This window comes from Lissotriton vulgaris, chromosome 9 (genome assembly GCF_964263255.1).
Source record: "Lissotriton vulgaris chromosome 9, aLisVul1.2, whole genome shotgun sequence".
Taxonomy (NCBI): Eukaryota; Metazoa; Chordata; class Amphibia; order Caudata; family Salamandridae; genus Lissotriton; species Lissotriton vulgaris.
Genome location: NC_141697.1, coordinates 240,948,662 through 240,969,169, shown reverse-complemented (window position 1 = coordinate 240,969,169; position 20,508 = coordinate 240,948,662). Strand labels below are relative to the sequence as shown.

The following is a 20,508-nucleotide window of genomic DNA, read 5'->3' as shown; positions in this document are numbered from 1 at the left end:
CTGTGGTAGATGACTTATGTTTGAATGTAGGGGGAGGAGGGCACAGGTTTTTTTTAGCTCATTTTAGGCTCCAGTGTAAGGGAAATGGGCAGAAAAAAATAGAACAGCTTTCTTTGAACCACTCTGCTACAGTGTACGTATACGGTGTACGTATAGTCACATGTGTTTAGCTTAACTAAATCACTGTTATTGGCTGCCACTGGATAAGTCCTAGTCAAATACCCAGCAGATGTTTTCAACTGAAGTCAACCACTTGTGTAGACATAATGCTTTCCCACTCTGCTATGGGTGGCCATGTCAACACTGTAAGAAGAAAGCCCGTCATTACTTCTTCACCAGGAGGCAAATAGACTTGTTGACATGAGAGACATCAGCTTCATTCATCGGAAAGTACCAACATATCAGAAACTGTATATCTTGTTAAAACACATCAGAAGCTGAAAAATTCAAAATGCAGATACTAAGATTAAATTAGCGACTACGGCAGTCAGCAAGTACAAGTACTGATACAGTGTGATTTCATTGTTTACATTAGTGCAATCTACAGGTGGAATCCCAGTTTGTGTACAGTTTCTTGGACTCTGGTATGCTGTCCTTTGGTTTTCTTTGACATTAACTGAATATTTCTGTGTTAAGATAACCTATGTATCTCTAGAATCTATACACATAAGGCAAAAGGCATGTATCTAAAGGAATCAGGTAGCATTTCAAACAATGCAACCGTCTCATTGGTCAGTCCATGTCAGGTGCCACAAACTATCCTTGCGAGCACGCTCTAAAGAAAATCTGAGAATGAGCAGGAGGCCATTTTGTTCCTGCCGCAGTGATGTCACAAATTTGTTGGGCAACCGCCAATGAAGATCTATATTTTGTTTTCAAAGAATTTCGTAACATCATCTAACCTGAAGAGTCCCTTCTCTACAGACCGCAGAGTGCAAAAAATTAATCCAACTACAATGGTAGCTTTTTAAGAATTTGCAAATGGGATAACTGGAGGTGGGAGGGGAAGCTGAAAACCCAGAACATCAGAGTACAGTAGCATTCAGATAATCTGGAGACGTACACTAACGGGGTACATCACAAACAAAAAGGGCCCAAGAATTTGTTACGTACAGCAAGACTGTACGTTATGGATCAAAGTAGCAAACAGCCTCACCGGCTGTGCATCCCTGCAGGGTAAACACTACAAAGCAGACTTGCATACTGTCTAGCACACTAACAGCGAAATCTAGCAGTCCACTCCCCTTGAAATTAAAGAAATGCTAACAAGCGTGTCCTCACTAGGTCACTTTTACACTAGTGCTAAGCAGGGGAGCGAGTAGATTTCCCCAGGGTTGTCGAGGTGACGGCTATTATGACCCATAATGGTACTTGCAGTACTTGTGAGGATTAAGCAGAATTGGTTTCTGCAGCAGAGTCTTCCTTTCTAATCGGAGGACCAACACTCACAGGATTCAATTGGACCCAAAGTAGAAATGGGAGTTCCACTTCCCATGAGACACCCCTCCCAGCTCCTCAATGACAGTCCAAACTGCAGCCGCCATTAGGCACTCAAGGAAATGGTGATGAAAAACTGATGTTAAAGGAACAATATAGGTATTAGAAAGGCCAGGAGCCGTTCAGTGTCAGGGCAGCCTGACAGATGTGGGAGACCGGCTTGTTTTCTGATTAAGGCGTGAGAACCTAGCTACACTATGACAGGTCCTAGGCTATCCCTCAAGTGTATTCCAAACTTCTCCACAAAGAAAGATTCCTGACCTGACTTACTGGCTTTTTTCCAATGTATGTGTACAAATACACACACACATATATAGATATACACACATACATACATCTATATACATATATATATATATATGTATTTATAAATATATATTTATTAATAGGTATATATTTTAATTTATGCTCATTTTATGAAGTGCTGTGCTTAGAACTGACGAGTTCTTCAAACAATATCTGTTCCACGCGACAAGGTCGTCCTGGTCTCTCGAAGGAGGGACTCCTATGCTCCTTTGTGCTGCGTTGCGTCTCCACACACTTTGGGAATATGCAGGGAGTCGTCGGTGGTCAGCCTGCTCCTGGAACGCCGGCGCCGGAGGGCCACTTGGCATCTCTGTAGCTGAGCACTTTCTACTGCGGATTCTTCAAGATTCGCCCGAGCCGGAAGTCATATACGTGCCGGCAGAGGAACACCAGGTCAGGGTCTGTGTTCTCTGGCACTCTGCGATGTTCAGGGGTGCAATACTCCTCAGAAGGAGGCACAATCACGGGCTTCCGGCCTGGCGTTCCCTCATCACGACGTTTTACCAAGGCACAAAATCTGCAAATAAAAAAGGAAAGCCATAGTTAGCGTCCAAATGACTTACTAATCAAATCTGACAGCAGATAAGGCCTGCTAGGCCCGTTTCTCTGTCTGCTCATGGTTGAAATGCTTAAACGTTGACCAACATCCTGTCATATGTTTATTAGAAACTGAAATTTCCAACTATAGCAATTGATTTCATAGCGAAGGCCCAAACAGCAATAAAATAAGTGTAAATATTCTAAAGATGAAAAGGGCTAAATATAATATTTAAAATCACAGACTCCATGACTAGCACCATTTGTGACAGACTTGGTGACTTTCCAGGAGCGTGCCACTAAGTGGGAGAGAAGGGTACATGTATCTGTAGCCTGCAGGCTGAATCCTAGAGGACGTGAAGAATGGGGGAGGCCAGGAGGTGTCACCCCTAAACTGATCGCTGATGGCTGAGGGAAGGGGTGCTCCAGAAGTCGAATCGCAGATCATAAATGAGAAGGGTGGAAGAGAGCAGGGAAGGGAAGGAGACAAAAGACACTCGGCGCAGAGGAGTTCTCAAAAGTCTCCCCAAAATGTGCCACCTTTTCATTAACATGTAAATGCTAACAACAAACACATTTGGCAATCCTTTGATCATGGCATTTAAACCACTATAGTGATGACCAGTGAATTCCAGTTCTATTACCTCCGGCCGATGCCACAGTTTCCGCACTGCCCTTACTTTCTTTCTCAGGAGGGTTGATGCCATGTCTTGCGCTAGGGTCCATCTGAAATTATTAACTGCTCTTCTCTAAAAACCTTCTACTGGGAGGAGGCTTTATAATGGCGTTACTACCAAGGACGCGTATTTTTAGAAGTTTTAATTCATGGTAGAATTAAGCAATCGACAGAGAGGGGGCAAAAGGTCAGTCTCCATCAGGCGTTTGCTGGTGTGTCAGTTGCATTCATCAGCCATTGGTCGTTGTACCCATTAATCATGATGTAATGAGACTTGGGACGTCCGTCTTCACAAGCACGGATGAAAGTCCAGTCTCATGAGCCTGCGTAGCAAGGGTCACACTCTTTTTCCCCCCTAATTCGTTCTGTGCATCCAGGTTTGATGGATGTCTCTGGCGCTGTGCCTGCTCATGACCGAAACTGCCATCAATACATGCATGGCAAGGAAGTCAAATGTGATATCCTGACTTGCCCGAGTGGAGGACTGGGTGTGGCCGCCTTCTGCGCTCTACACCACTGTGCAATGGGTCAAGGAGGTCTGCACGGACACTAACTCCACAGTGCATGGGCTGCAGACAGCACAGTTTGGAAACACTGAGCAGTTGTTGCCACTCCATGCTCCCTTCGGAACTGACTGCAGCTCATTCACTAACGCATACAGTTATGGCATTAGTGTAGCACAGTTCCACAGAAAGGGGCGCATAGCCTCACTGTGTGCTGACAATGGCTGCTGAGCAGGCTTATGCTACAATTCCCTGTCCTGCGCCTATCTGTATCCAGAAAATACTGGCTGAATTTGGGTAGTTCCTGATTCCCAATAAACATCTGTTATTTATCGTCAAGATAAGCTGGGTGAACGCGCTTTACAAATCAGTAACGATCCTGGTGATGGAAACTTCCTCACCATTTGAATGATCCCAGGCATCAGACTGGATCCAGAAACGTCAAAGCTCTTTGACAACAGTTGGGTGCTCTGGCTCCATGATAGCACTGAAAGTGACGCTTGGTGACATCACATAGCCATCTACTGCCGCCCTGGCGAAACAACTTTAGTTTCCATCTGTTTTTTTTAGGTCTTCGAGGTGCAGAGATGGGGCGTCATTGATTAGATACAGGGTAGTACAAAAAACTAATTATAACCCTATTCGTACCTTCCCTGTATGACCATCCATTAAATAGGAAGTAGGGTGGGATCGGTGAGGAACTGCAGATAGGCAGAGCATCCACCAGAAAGATCGTTACCCACGGTAAGTAACTTTTTCTTTTGATGGATACCTCAAACTGCCGATTCCTCAACTGTTGAATTGCTTGTCAAGCAATATCTCCCTAGGAGGTGGCTGTTGAGGAAATCTTGCAACAAAGTGTCTGTCCCTATGCATAACTAAATCCAAAGAGTAGTGTTCAGCCAATGTCTGAACGGAAGCCCCATGTTGCCAGCTTACAGAACTCTATGATGGAAAACTCTCTCACAAGAGCTGAGGACAGTACCTTTGTCCTAGTGGAGTGGGCCCCGATTCCCTTAGGTGGTTCCTTTTTGGCAAGGACATAGTACATTTTGATGCACCAAATATTACAAGTTATAGCGTCCACTTCTGAACTGCTTTACCCTTCCTACTCTCACAGCAGCAATAACGAGCTGCTCGTGTACTCTGAAGTCCTTGGTGCAATCGATATAGAAACTGACAGCATGCCTAAGATCCAGGCAATGCAGCCTTCGTGGGATGGGGCAGGGGATAGAAAGATGAAAGGATGATGGGTTGACCCAGGTGAAAGAGTAGTCAACAACTTGAAGCAGTTCTGGTCCGCAAAACCAGTTTGGCAGTGAAGAAGTTGGCGATTGGCGGGTGGAAATGCAGGGCTTGTAGCTAATTGACAAAAATTTGTATTTCGAAAAATGAACGGCATGTGATATATAAAAACCCCCTCCCTTGCCAACTGAATTTGGCAGAAGAAAGTCTTAAATGGAATTGGTTGTCTGGTGTTCTGTCTAGCAAATCAATGCTTATTCCCGAACCTTATTCCTATCTTTAACACTGATTTAAAAATAATATTGTGGAATTCGGCTGGAATAAAGAATAGTCCTGAAAAATTACTATATCTGCATACATTAGAAGCTGATGTAATCTGTCTCAGGAGACTTGGTGGGATGAGAAATTCTTTGCGGGAAAGGACTATTATTTGTTGGATGGCAGAGCCATTTCCTCTAGGAGAGGCCATGCTAAGGGTGGAGTGGCCTGTTTACTCTCCAATAAGATAAAATGGAACTTTGCCCATTATTTAGATCCTAATAATCTTTTTCAGGCAATAACACTGTCTAATCTTGTTAACGGTAACCCACGAAAATCAATTGTATTGATAAATGTTTATATTCCTCCAGATGCATGTTTTAATGTAGGTTTAAAGAAGGTTTTCTCCTTCAAAAATAATCTTCTAGATTCTGAATCCCCTCCCCATATAATTTTATTAGGGGACTTTAATTGTAAAATCTCTAACTGTAGTTTAGAGCTGTTTAGGAATAAGCTTAAGGAGGAATCATTACAGATACCGCAAGCTCTTTTCCCATGTAATATTAAGACCAATAAGAGAGGGAAATTACTTCTGGAGGAATTGCTAGTGGTAGATAGCATCATAGTAAATTGAAGGCTTCCCTCTGATATTCCAGCAAATTTCACTCACAAGTCTAACAATAGTGAGTCTATTCTTGATTACGTGGCAGTGGGAAGTTGTTCTTTCTTTCTTCTGAAAGATTTGTTGGTCTCCAACACAGTATTTAGCGACCATAAGGTACTCGCTATTACTGTAAATTTAAATCCACCCTTGACGGACTCATGGCTTATAAATAGCGAAGTGGTGAGTTTTGGAGCCAATTCTGGGAGATGTTGGAATTTTAAGGCTATCAAGGGCTTGGCGAGTATCCTAGAGGCCGCGTGGAGAATCTGGTTCATTGGAATGGTTGTGAATTAATATGTTTTGCGGATTTTATGAATGTGGTAACCTCTATCGCAAAAAAACCTTATCCTATAGGAAATCCTAAAATAACTCCTAGCTGTCTTCGGTACCTTAATAGCGAAATAAACAAATTAGTAAGGGAACAGTACCTCTTTTATACTCCCGAAAAGTACCACAGAATAGTCCTATTAAGAAGAAGGAGGAGTAGGGTGAAGGCTAAATTGAAAAGAGAGAATGAAGATACTTTATGGATTAAATTACGGGAAGCGGCACATAAGGCTCAAGCTAGAATATTTTGGTCATTAATTGGGGAGGGCTGTGGAGTAAGATCTAGACCTCTGCCAATTCCCATTGAAGAGCAAACTTGGGTTGGGTATATTGAGAACTTATATGCCAGCAATGGATTGGTGCCTGAATATGGTAGAACACATGTGGATAGCTCTCCATATGGACCACCATCCGAAAAGGACATTGAACTAGCCATCAAAGGCTTGCGCTCTTCCGGCGTAAACGGTCCGGATGAGCTTCCTATTTCGGTCATAAAATAAAACAGTGAGATGTGGAGTAAAATCCTTTTTCCAGTTTTTAACTTCAGTTTTTTTGTAAAACCGTTCTCCCCTCCTGGAGGGGGAGCATATTGGTCCCCCTACATAAGAAGGGAGACCGTGATGCTCCACACAATTATCGCCAGATTGCCCTTTTGGACGCCATAGGCAAAGTTTTTACAAAATGCCTCCTTAAGTCGATCAATGATTGGGCGTCCAAGGGTGAAATCTTGAACCTTGAGCAGACGGGGTTTAGGCAAAGGCATGGTACTATGGACAACCTGACGGCATTGCAAGTTATAAAAGAAAAATATGTCAAGGCCCGAGGAGGGAGAGTCCATGGAGCCTTCATAGACTTCTCCACAGCATTTGACAAAGTAGATCGATCTTTGCTGTGGAGGAAATTATCAGACCTAGGCATGCCGTCCACTCTCCTGGAGCTAGTACGAGCTTTGCACTCTGACACCTGGTGCAGAGTCTTGTTAGGTGGGGAAAGGGGACTTTCTCGAGTAATTACTACAGCCAATGGGTTAAAACAAGGCTGTTTATTGGCCCCCTTATTATTTTCCCTCTATATAGCTGATCTTCCTCATGTTTTGTCTTTAAGTGAAGGAATTGCTCCTGTTCTGGGGGGTATTCCAATTGTTTGTTTACTGTATGCAGACGATATATTAATCCTGGATTTAACACCAAAAGGACTAAATAATCGTCTACAGGCACTCTATAAATACGCAGAGGCACACCACCTGAAGATAAATGTCTCAAAAAGTAAAGTAATGTGCATGACAGGAAGGAAAAAGTTGAAATATGGGAGCTTTCCATGGTCCGTAGGTGGACAAAGATTGGAAGTAGTAAAATCTTATGTCTTCCTCGGAAAAGTTATTGCTAGTAATTTAAGCGAAAAGGCCCACATAGCAAACAACACCCGGAAAGCAATTGTCCAAGGTAAAAGTTTACTCTCCCTTTATAAGGCTACAGGAAGAAGGCACTTCGCTACTCTGCTAGAGGTGTATCGTGCTAAAATCCAAGCATCACTACTTTATGGTATGGAAATACTTGATATAAGAAACTGGGGCTTCTTAAATACTACGTAAGGCAACATTTTGCGCAGTCTAACCACGGTCAATACAGCGTGCTCTATAGCCACCTTTAGACTGGAACTCGGCCTATGTAGTAGTTGGGTCCAGGGCTTAGCGGGGATAGTGCGCTGGGTCTTTAGCCTTGCTAGGGGAGATCCGGGTACCCTAAGACATCTTATAAAAACTGAGTTGTTGGGAACTTTTAAAGAACATTCGCTAGTTGTAAAAAACTTTAGAACCGCGGTTGATCTTTTGCAACTTGATGAATCGGTTCTCTTTACCTTATCTGCATATCAGCTGAAGTCCATCTTGAAGTTGGCCTCTTGGAAATTAAGCTTTAAGATGGATAGGGAAGCACGTACCTTGAAGAAAGGCGTCTCTCTGGCCATGGATGCCTGCCTAATGAGAAAAGCCCAACCATATGTCACCTGGAACCTCCCTCATGGTGTACGGCGATTCTTGTTTTTATTAAGGCAGGACCTACTTCCTTTGAATATTCTTTTGTCCAGATGGTACGGCTCCTCAGCTATGTGTAATCTTTGTAACGATTCAACTCAGGATATTACCCATGTGCTCTTTGTGTGCCCGGCCCTACTTTTGCACAGGCTTAAGTGGCTGAGACCAATCTGTCTTCAATTAAGCATTTTCTCTGCCACTTCTTTTCTAGACGCCATCTATAACCCCCCAATGAAATGTTTTGTTATAAAAAATTTAATTTTTTCAAAAGTTTCTTAGCTATATAATAAAAGGTTGGAAAAGTTTATTATATTCTGTATTTTAATTATGATTGTATGCAAATTTTATTTATCTTGTCAATCTTTTATGTGGATCTCATTTGAGTTCCGAAATCATAAATAAATAAACTTGAAACTTGACCAGTCTTGCTGAAGTAACAGCAACTAAAAAAAGACAGTCTGGTCAACAACCGCAATTGACACCAACGAAGGAGCTCAAATGGAGACCTCATCAAGGTTAGAACAAGATTTAGGTTTCATTGGGGCATAACAAAAGGAGTCAGGAGTAAAATCAGTTCACCCCTTTGAGGAACCACACCACAAAAAGGGACTTGAACAGGGAAATTTAATTTGGGAGGCAAAGGAATGCTACTATTGCTACCAAATAACCCTGGTCAGTGCCCACTGCACATCCTCTTTAAGCAAGAGAAAGTGTGAACTGGAGGATTTCTGACAACCAGGCCCACAAGTGGTCAACGTTGTTATATGTACCATCAAATAGAAGGTCCATGAGGGTTGTCTGTACATCCATAGAACACCCAGATGTATGAAGCCACGTGTAGCAATGAAGGGAGAGAGAGGATCCCACAGCTTGCACCACCATGTCAGCAATATCATGACCAGACTTGAAAATGTGCCTAGAGGCATCCTGGCCGACTTGAATTACCAGTGAGAAGTGAGCTTTAAGGTCATACAAAACATGTGGGAAAACCAGCTGGAACATATGCCACAGGGCATGTGTGTATCTGGTTAAGAGGTATGTAGCATTGACAGATTTCAGAGCCATATTGCCAGATGAAAAAAATGTTCATACCCCAATCCTCTATGTGTTTGGATTTCCTGTCTGACGAAGTGGATGGGAAATTAGACCTGACGAACAAGTTACTTACCTTCGGTAACGATATATCTGTAAGAAACATTAGTTAGTGTTAGATTCCTTACCTTAGAATATCCCCAGGCGTCAGTCTGGATCCGGAAACTTTTGCGTAGCAGTACCCCTGCGCGTCGGTAGGCGTCGTCTGCAGGCGTCCCCTGTGGCTCCGCGTCCGTCGTCGGCGTCGTGCGCCATGTTGACGTCGCTGGAGTATATAGACGCCGCCTCCGCGCGCTGACGTCAGTTCTTTGCACACAGCTTTTCCGCGCCAGGAGACGGAGAGCCATGAGAGAACCAACACTGGTGCCATGTAAAACTAGGGCCCTGAAAGGGATGACCTTAACCCTAGGTATCAGTTCGCAGAACGGGGAGGATGGGTGGGTTCGGTAAGGAATCTAACACTAACTAATGTTTCTTACAGATATATCGTTACCGAAGGTAAGTAACTTGTTCATCTGAAAGAAACACGTTAGTGTTAGATTCCTTACCTTAGAATACATACCCCAGCAATACCAACCCCGGTGGTGGGTCTGCAAACCAATACAAAACTACACCAGAAAGTCCTGGAGGACAGAACGGCCAAAGAAGCCATCCCTCCGGACTTGACTGTCCAGGCAGTAGTGCCTCGCAAAGGTGTGCAGCGAGGCCCACGTAGCCGCTTGGCAAATGTCCTGCAAGGGGACTCCCCGGCCCAGGGCAGTAGTAGCCGCCGTGGCCCGAGTGGAATGGGCCCTCAGCCCAACAGGAGGCTCCTTCCGAGCCAAAGAGTAGCACGCTTTGATGCAGAGGACGACCCATCGAGAGATGTTTCGTTTACAAACCGCCCGTCCCTTCTTCGCACCCACGTAGCCAACAAACAGTTGGTCATCCACCCGGAACTGGCGAGTGCGATCCATGTAAAAGGAAAGCGCACGTTTTGGGTCCAGACAATGGAGCCGCTCTTCATCCTTTGAAGGATGCGGAGGCGGGAAGAAGGAAGGGAGGGTGATGGACTGCCCGATGTGAAAGGCCGAAACAACCTTGGGCAGGAAAGATGGTCTAGTCCTCAGAACCACCTTGTCAGGATGAATGGACAGGAAAGGAGGCTGGACAGAAAGAGCCTGGAGCTCACTCACCCTCCTGGCAGAGGTGATGGCAACCAGGAAAGCCGTCTTTAAAGTCAGGAGACGGAGAGGACAAGAATGAAGGGGCTCAAAGGGAGCACACATCAGGAAAGTTAGAACCAGGTTCAAATCCCACTGAGGCATCACAAACGGAACAGGTGGAAACATGTGAGTGATGCCTCTCAAGAATCGAGTTACAATCGGGGATTTGAACAAAGAAGGCTGATCAGGAAGCCTCAAAAAGGCTGAAAGGGCAGAAAGGTAGCCCTTGATAGTGCCCAGAGCAGAGCCCTGCTGGGCAAGAGAAAGAAGAAACAGAAGAACCTCCGAAAGAGGGGCAGAAAGAGGATCCACAGCCTTTGCTGCGCACCATGCCACAAATCTGTTCCACCGACAGGCGTATACCGACTTAGTGGAGGGACGCCTGGCTGCCAGAATAACATCACAGACTTCAGGAGGCAAGTCAAATGGCCTCAACTGCCGCCGCTCAATCTCCAAGCATGGAGGTGGAGACTGGACAGGTTCGGGTGGAGGACCGTCCCCTGCTGCTGCGACAGAAGGTCCTCCTGAAGGGGCAGGCGGATCGGGGGACCGACTGACATGCTGAGTAGCTCGGGATACCAGTACCTTCGAGCCCAGTCCGGAGCCACAAGGATAACTTGGGCCCGGTCGCGCCTGATCTTCTTCAGCACTCTGGGCAGAAGTGGTATAGGCGGAAAGGCGTATAACAGACCGCAACTCCACTCGCGCCGAAAGGCGTCGCCGTGCGAGTGCCGTCTTGGAAACTCCAACGCGCAGAACTGATGACATTGCGCGTTCTCTTCTGTGGCGAATAGATCTAACCAAGGTTCTCCCCATTGCAGAAAGATGCCTTGCGCCACGTCCGAGTTCAGACGCCATTCGTGATCCATCGAGCACCGACGGCTGAGTTCGTCCGCCCTGGCGTTCAGAGAACCTGCCAGGTGTTGAACCGTCAGAGTCACGCCCTGACGTTCCAGCCATTGCCAGAGGCGCAGAGCCTCCTGGCAAAGGGTCCACGACCCCACTCCGCCCTGTTTGTTGCAGTACCACATGGCGGTGGTGTTGTCGGTGAACACCTGCACTACACTCCCGTTGACAAAGGGGAGGAATGCCTTCAGTGCCAGACGAATCGCCCGCAGCTCCAACAGATTGATATGGAGCCGGGACTCCGCCGGAGACCAGATGCCTCTGATCTCTGCCTCTCCCAAGTGGCCACCCCAGCCCTGGAGGGACGCGTCCGTCACGACAACGTGCTCCGGTTGGGGAAGGGAGAGGGACTTGCCCCTGACCCAATCGCGGTCCGTAAGCCACCACTGCAGTTGTCTCGCAGTGCCCTCCGAGATCAAGACGTGGTCGGACAAGTTGCCCTGATGCTGTGCCCACTGAAACTTCAGGTCCCACTGCAGAGCCCGCATCCGCCACCGGGCGTGATGCACCAGAAGGATGCAGGAAGCCATCAGTCCCAGCAGCCGCAGCGTCAACCTGACCGAAACTCGGGATAGCGGCTGAAAGATGGGAATCAAAGCCTGAATATCCCGAACCCGCCGTTCCGGAGGATAAACCCGAAACTGCGCCGAGTCCAGAACCGCTCCGATGAAAAGGAGCTTTTGAGAGGGACACAGGTGTGATTTCAGCACATTGATGGAGAACCCCAGGTCGTGCAAGAGGTCTGCCGTCATCTGAAGGTGGTGGACGACTGTCTGGGGCGAGCCCGCCTTCAACAACCAGTCGTCTAGGTAGGGGAAGACTGAAACCCCCAACCTGCGCAGATGGGCTGCGACCACCGCCATCACCTTTGTGAACACCCGTGGGGCGCTGGTAAGGCCGAAGGGGAGCACGATAAACTGAAAGTGCTCCAGGCCTACCGTGAACCGCAGATAACGCCGGTGGGCCGGCAGGACGGGAATGTGAAAATAGGCGTCCTGCAAGTCCAACGCTACCATCCAGTCTTGTGGGTCTAGAGCAGCCAAGACCTGAGCTAACGTCAACATCTTGAACTTCTCCTTCCGGAGGAAGCCGTTGACGTTCCTTAGATCCAAGATAGGACGTAGGCCCCCCTTGTCCTTCTTGGGCACCAGAAAGTAGTGGGAATAGCAACCACGCCCTACTTCTGGCCCAGGAACGCGCTCGATGGCCCCCTTGGCCAAGAGGGCCGTAACTTCCTCCTGCAGAAGTGTCAAGTGGTCCCCCGACACACGGTGGTTCTGCGGTGGCATGGCTGGAGGAGAGGTCTCGAAGGGGAGGGAGTAGCCCCTTCGGACGATTTGCAGCACCCACCTGTCCGAAGTGATCGTGCGCCAGTGAGCGTGGTGATGGCGAACCCTGCCACCCACTGGCGTCACATGGGGCCGAAAGCACGGACTAGGAGGATTTTGGGGTAGATGCTGCGGGGGAAGGTGTGGTCTGACCCCGCCGTTGTCCCCGACCGCCACCACGGCGGTTTCCACGGCCGCCACCGCGTTGAAAGGATTGTTGCGGCGCGTGGCTGGCAGCACGTGTGGGGGCGCCCCTTCCTTGGCCACGAAAGGGACGAAACGAACCCGTTTGCTGACGCTGGGTCGAGAGACCCAAGGACTTGGCCGTGACCCTGGAGTCCTTGAAGCGTTCCAGCGCGTGGTCCGCCTTGTCACCGAACAGGTGACAGCCATCAAACGGCATGTCCATCAAGGTATTCTGGACATCAGCCGAAAAATTGGCGGATCTCAGCCAGGCGTGGCGACGAATCGCCACCGTCGTTGACATAGCTCTGCCCAGCGAGTCGGTCGTATCAAGACCACACCGTATCGAATATTTCGCTGCATCCCGGCCCTCAGCCACAGCTTGACCGAGTTTTGCCCGCACCTCCATGGGGCATTCTGGCAGCAGTTCCGCGACCGTATCCCACACAGAGTGGGTGTAGCGGCCCAAGAGGCAAGCGGTGTTGCAAGACCGCAGGCCCAAACTAATGGACGAGAAGACCTTCTTGCCAAATTGGTCATACCTCTTGGATTCCCGGTCGGGCGGGGCCGACGGGAATGCGGACTGGGAGGTCGAGGCCTGGATCACCAGACTCTCAGGGGTGGGGTGGGTAGACAGGAACATTGGGTCGTCCGGACAAGGACGGTGGCGCCTGGCCACGTTCCGATCAACAGGCGCACCTGAAGCGGGCCTGGACCACGTGCCCAACAGAACGTCTGACAAGGCTTCATTAAACGGCAGCAGTGGCTCCTGTGGGCATGACTGCGGTTTGAAGACCTCGGTGAGGATGTTAGGCCTCACGGCCGCGACGGGGAGCTCAAGGTGTAAGGCCTTGGCAGCCCTCATCAGCACCACAGAATAGGCAGCTCCCTCCACCGATGCCACGGAAGGAGGAGAGATCAAACCAGGGTTAGGAGAGTCGTCCAGACCACTGGCATCCCCCAAGTCACCTGTCCAGTCCGGGTCATACTGGCACTCGCGTGACAGAGGGTCCTCAGACCCCTCCCAACCTTCACCGAACTCTTCATCTTCTCCGTATTCGGAGTCAACGATGTAGACCGGCTCCTCGGGGTTCATGGGCCCCATCGGCGCCGGGACCGGCGTCGAGCGACGCCCGTCCGGTGCCGGTGAAGGTAAGGGGACGGCGCCGCCCGGAGCCGGCGCCGGAACCCCGCCGCCGGCCGGAGCCGGCACCGGAGAACCGGCGCCGCGCGGGGGCGGCGTCGGGGGTAACCCCGATGGTAACGGCGCCGGGGAGGCCGGAAGACCAGCCGGCGCCGATCCCGAAGGCCCTTGCGGCGCCGGGGTCGGAGCCGTCGGCGGCGCCGGGGCCGGAGCACCCGACGGCGCCGAGGCAGAAACACCCGAACCGCCAGGGCCCCCAGACGGTAGCACTGGGCCCGAAGGCGCCGTAGGCCCCGTCGGAGAAGCGAGCGCCCTCATGGCCATGAGGAACGCCTCGATCTCCTCAGGCGTCGCGCCATGCCCAGGGACCGGAGGGTATGAGGCAGGCCGCGCCGGCGACTCTCGCGGAGCCGCGGGGTTGGGGTCACCCGAGCCCCCGGCCGCATCGCGCGAGCGTCGGGGGGAGTCGGGGGTACGATGACGACGCCCCGACTTCTTGTGCTTCTTACCTGATGAGCCTGACGAGTGGTGTCGACTTCCGGAACGCTCGGCGCGGCTCCGCGACCGCTCCCTCGAACGCTCTCTCGACCTCCGGCCGGACCGGGACCGCTCCCGGTCCCGACGTGGGGCCGACACCCGGAGCTCCAGTAGCTTGCGGGACCGCTCCCGCCTAGCCTTGTTGGTGAGGGCCCGGCAGTCGACACAGGAGTCCACGTCGTGGTCGGGGCCCAGACACCGGAGACAGAGGCGGTGATGGTCTGTGACCGACATCGTGCGCTCACAGTCATCACAGTGCTTGAACCCAGGCATCCTATCAGGCACAATTAGAGAAATAACAATCGAAAAACTTGGTCAAAAGACCGGAGTACTGCTCTTCAGATCTGCGTCCACTGGCGCGGAAAAAAGAAGAACTGACGTCAGCGCGCGGAGGCGGCGTCTATATACTCCAGCGACATCATCACGGCGCACGACGCCGACGACGGACGCGGAGCCGCAGGGGACGCCTGCAGACGACGCCTACCGACGCGCAGGGGTACTGCTACGCAAAAGTTTCCGGATCCAGACTGACGCCTGGGGATATTCTAAGGTAAGGAATCTAACACTAACGTGTTTCTTTCAGATCTGAGAAGCAGAAAGCTTGAATTGCCAGGCTTTCCGGAGATGGCAGGGTCGGGTCCACAAGAGCAGGGCAATGGCACCTTAATACAAACTACTAGGATGTAGTTGGTAGATGGAGCAGATGTGAGCTTCTCCCATACTGATACGACAAAGTCCAGCAAGGCTTCATTAAAAGGGAGTAGTGGTTCAGTTTATTTAACAGGACCCTGAAGTACCTCGGTGAGGCATTAGTAGGGGTAAATGGAACATTCCATTCCGCCCAAGGAATTGGCAGAATTTTAGCTAGTAATGTGGAGTTCTGGCCAAAGTCTGCCATTAGCCACGTTGCAGATTTTTTCTCGCATGAGCCTCATTGAACTGTAAGTTGGAGCGAGCGAGTGAGATTTGACGTCACTTAGCACGATTTCCAGTTACAAGGAGGACATCCAGAAAAATCTTTCTAACGCGGGCGGTCGCAACTGTTCGCATTCAGAAGGCTGCCACTCAAATACAAAATCTACACAAGCGGCAGCAAAATCAACTCAAGTAGCTGTTTCTTGTGGCGCACCACGTGGTGCTTTTCGCACTGATTTTTCAGTGCAGAAAGTGCTAGAGGCACAAAATTACAGTGTGAGCAGGACAACGTTCCCATTTCCAACTGTTGGTGAACTCTGTGGATCCTTGCAGAGTTTTTATATAACTCAGCAGAATTCTGCAGAGTCAAATTTCACGACTTCTGTCCACCCCTAGACATTAGTCTTCGTTTCGACTGAGGGCAGGGGCAATTCCAAAACCTCTGCTGCTTTCTCTATCATGAAGAGGAAAGATGTGGCCTCATGAGCGAGAGACCGCAACGGAAACTCAACTTCCATTTCAGGAGACATAGAAAAGTCATTGGTCGGAAGTGTCACCAGCAAACTCAGTGGAGTGGTGAGAAGTGAGGGAACTTGCCAGCACTGGAGTCAGAGGGGACCATTCTGAAAGATGCCAAAGTCACCATAAAGTGCATGAACACAGGCATACCGTATGGCACCATGGGGCTCAGAGGTACTACATGGGTGGGCGCTGCCCTCGGGGAAAATACTGAACATGGCATTAAATGCCACAGGGCCTTACTATGGGGCTGGAAAGTAAGGATAAGGTGGCACGGGCAACGAATACTGCGCTGACTGGGCCGGTTATACTTCAGATTCAAGGGACAGCACCAAAGCATATCCGTTGGCAGTAACAATAAGCAAATCTGGCTTAGAGGCGGGAGCTCCTGTAGGAGTCAGAGACCACCTGGGTGACTAAACTTTGGAAGAAGCCCTATGTTTCTTGCGTTTTTTGGTGTTTTTCTGTTGGCTCAAGGTGTAGGGATGGAGATCTCGGGTGGCATATGTGTTTCTTGTTGCGGTCCCACTAAATGAATGGTTTTGCTTTCCTCTACTTGATTGCGTTAAGTTGCACACAGAGCCAGGACTCAAGTCATGGTCTGACCCCAGACACCACAGTCTAATCCACTAAGGGTCAGATATGGACATCTGTCCCTCACAGTCCCTACATGGATTGAAGTCCTAATGCTCGGGAAGACACCCTAGCACTGCTGTTAGATTATTTTTGGTTTGTGGTAACACGCAAATGCAACACTGTAAGAGAGAATGAGCTCTGGACCTGCGTAAAAGTCACACAAAATAGGAAACTGACATTGTTGAACCAGGTTGGGCGCATATGGCTTCATTGACATCACCAGGCATCGCTACCGGTGCCTATAGGGAGCTAGCACCCCCTACTGGTGTCAAAGAGCTTTGAGGTTTACGGATCCAGAATGACACCTTGGATTATTCAACCAGTGAGGAATCTGAAGGTGGAGGTATCCATCCCAAAAGCTAATTTATGAAGCAGTGTGTAACTATATTTTCCAGGTTTGTTTTCATACTCTAATACTAAGGAAATGTACTTTGAAGATGAAAAGCGAGTGGAAAGTGTTAAATGTATGCAGCTGGTGTCTTCAGTTGACATTTGTTCCATTCTTCCATACAGGATATTGGAAGAAGGCAACACACTGAATGATTGGCTTCTTATTAATTTACAACACACAGGCCCACGAATATAGTCTCAGCCAAACATTGGGATGTGTAATGCATTCTTTCCCTATTGCCTCAGTTGTTGTTGATACTCCAGAAATGGAATGTTCCCACTACTTATGCTTATTTTCAGAACCTACCGTACACTTATAATGAAAAATTGCCGTGCTGTTGTTACTTGCACCTGGAAATGTTTCTGTAAAGCACAAATAAATGAGATCTTGAGATATTCTCTGTATCTAGGTTCCCTTGTTTCTATCCAGGGCCTCATTGTATTATTCAAGTCGGTACAGTGGGTGTGCACCAGCGTGTTTTCCTACAAATCGCAGTGTCTGCAGCAAATAACCACATTCTCCAGCAGTAGACAGTAGTAGTCAAAGCATGGAGCATCAACCAGTGCTCAGAGTTATTGAGCTGCACTGTCTGCATCTCATGAGCGAACTCGTAGACTTGTGTATTCGATGTAGATAGTGGAGTCATATCAAATAAAATAGCAAAATATAGTATGCTGAAAAAACTACTCTGCAAAGCTCAAGCCTCCGGTAAAGTCCTTATCACTGGATTTCGGGTAACATCAAATGAAACTGCCATGCATGATAGCATTCACCTCTGAAAACAATCTCACCTCTAAACTGGTCTTGAACAGTTTAAAAAACAGCTGCTTCTACCTGAAGTGTGAGCGAGGTGTGGTTATAGAGCAACGCACAGCCTATCTGCAGAACTTACCGCTTGTGCATTACGGAAGCAACAAATAATACTGCCTGTGAATGTTAATCTTGGAAGAGTGGCAACTTAACATTGGCAGATTTTTCCAGGACTAGGCCCCTCTGTTGCCTATCGTTCAGGCAGCAAGCAAGGTTACGCATTATGTTTAGGTCGCACTTGTTGTTGATAGACCTATTATGTACAATATCAATATAGGGGGATTTGGGTCAGCTCACTGCTTATCAATTTTTGGCTTGCTGTCATTTTAGTTTGATAGCCTCTCATCTGACTGCATTTCTCCTTTTCTTGTCTTTGTGTCTCTCGTGAGGCATAGCGTCTTTACTACCTTTTTGACTGGATGACTTTTATCATTCTCCTGCTTACACTCAGGGAACAATGTTTTTCTTTTGCTTTCAGTTTTCGATTAGGATGTATATGTTTTTTTTATCTCTCCCCTTTGTGCTGCTTTGCCTTCAATGTCCTGCCCCAGAGCTCTGCATGTTGCCACCCCATATACTGCTTCACCTACCTCTCCTCATTTGACATTTTTAATCTACCGTGCTGGGCGCCTTCTTTTTCTCCCCACTCCTCCTATCTATCCCTCTTCTTCTTAATATTTTTTTTCTTTCTATTTAGGAGGACCTGGCAGCTGCAATTTGCCACCTTGCCGCTCCTTTCTCTAAAAGTGCTTCTGTGCATCATTTATTCTTTCTTTATTAAGTGCTCAAACGTGGTACATTATAAAAAAAAGGCAAAATGGCCACTGCCTCATGATGTATGCCTGCACGTTTCGAGAAACACACGCCATGACTGAGGCCAATAAAAAAAATAGGTGCTGTGTTACAACATATTAGTTTTAGCATTCATTGTACAACACAAGTAAGTTAAAGTCCTTTAATGGTGAAATATGACAAGGCAACCACAATCGGGATGCCAACCACAATCAGACCAAAGTCTGAGTTATTAGGGGTCTAGGAAGACTGTGCCTTTATTTTTCAGAAACACCAAAAAGATGCAGCGGGTTTAATGGTGGTCTTGAGCTTTTCCCAAAAACAAGGCCTTCCGAATATCAGAATGGCCCAAGAATGAGACTGGTAGGGCTGGAGAGTTCCATGCATGGCTCAGGGCAGCGTGCTGTCCTGCCCCAGTTTGTGTTCCTGTACAGACTTATCTTCTAGTTTTGTCGCCGGTGACCCCAACAGTTTAGCAAGCTCACTGAGGGTTCTTCCTATTGGCTGGTCTGAGACCAGAGAGCTGTGTTGTGAGGTCAAGGCGCTCCCACAGTACACCAGGTTAGCTGCCTTCAGCTTTGCCTTGGCACAAGAATTTTGCTTGAGTGCTTTTCCACAGAACTGTGGGCACTCCTGGCACTGCAAAATTCCTACTGTGACTGGTATTGTAAGAGATATTGGGCTTTGTATCTATATTGTGCCTGGTACCAGTAATGTGCTATACAGGCAGCACAATCTGCGGTTCTACCCTATGAGCATTGTGCAAGTGAACCCCCGGCGACTGCGCTCAGACACTGATCACTGGGCATTGCTACTGCCACGCTGTAGTCCCCATTCTCGTGTGAAGGTTGTGGACAGGCTATTCGGTCTATTTTGGGTGGAATGTGGGCATCACGTGGGGCTGATGACATTTTATAGCGGCACATCAAAACCTTGAAAGACTCGATACATTGATCTGAATGCGGAATATCAATAGTGCAAACAGAGGGATACATTCAGCATGTGAAGGGTAGAAACCTGATGGGTGGCCCAACTAGTGGCCGCTTCAACTGTACTCTGTGGAAGATTAGGATTGTACAGCGCGCTTTTTACTACGCGGGCCCTATGATTAGTATTTCTCACCTAACCAGATGTTATCGGAATGAGTGCTCTCTCTGAGCTTCCTGATAAGTCTGAGAATGAGCGAACTGGTAGCAAAGGTATAAAGAAGACTAATTGTCTGTAAGTCCTGGAGTAAACGGTCTCATACAATCCTGATCTAGTTACATCTTTGGGAAATAATGATGGTGCTTTTTGTTCCCTCTGAAGGCATCTAAACTTATGCCAGGAAACCTCAGAGCACGAAACTCTTCCCTTCACCAGCACGTTCAGTATAAACCCCCCCCCCTCTCCCCCCCCCCCCCCCCCCCCTGCAGGACTCAGTGTCCTGGCGCTCAGTCTCCCATAACACTCACTTCTGCTAGGTGGCTAACACGTCAGAAATGCCAATTCGTCAGAGAAGTACAGCATCTCTTCAATATTTCCCCACTGCTTTGCATACTCAAGTGGCACAATGCAGTGGTATTGAATGTTAATAGTACGCAGGTGCACTGTCCTGAACATCAAAACCCTGATTTGGAAATTGACCTCAGCTTGAGAATGAGCCACCAACAGAAAGGTCCAGAATGCGGGAAACCTAAATGAACTGGAAGAACTTGTCAAACAAACATGAAAGGGTTGTCCAAGAAACTGAAGAGAGGCTTGAAGGCACATGACCAGCATGGAAGGAATACGGGCAGCGTTCTAGAGAGGCCTCTAAATGTACAATGCAGCAGATTGTTAACACCCCTGCAACAGTAGCTAAAGGAAGAAGTTCACAAGACCTACAGATTGCAGTAAAACCCTTACTTTTGAGGAAGGATGATTCCTGGGAAAACATAGATAATTCTAGGGATAAAACTTGAAAGCTTCGTGAAGACAGATTCTCCATTTGGAGACAGAAATGTAAACTTCTGTGAGCAATCCC

The 20,508-nt window shown here is 48.3% G+C and overlaps 1 protein-coding gene across 6 annotated transcripts in view; it reads right to left on the bottom strand.

Moving 5' to 3' along the window:
- Window positions 1-1,913: 1,913 nt before the first annotated feature.
- Window positions 1,914-20,508, bottom strand: part of BAHD1 (bromo adjacent homology domain containing 1) — a 620,342-nt gene continuing 601,747 nt past the window's right edge. For all 6 annotated transcript variants that reach the window (XM_086937403.1, XM_086937408.1, XM_086937402.1 and 3 more), the window contains exon 7: window positions 1,914-2,320. In XM_086937403.1, coding sequence (XP_086793529.1) covers window positions 2,131-2,320 — 190 coding nt within the window. In that variant the 3' untranslated portion in view covers window positions 1,914-2,130. The remainder of the gene's footprint in view (window positions 2,321-20,508) is intronic.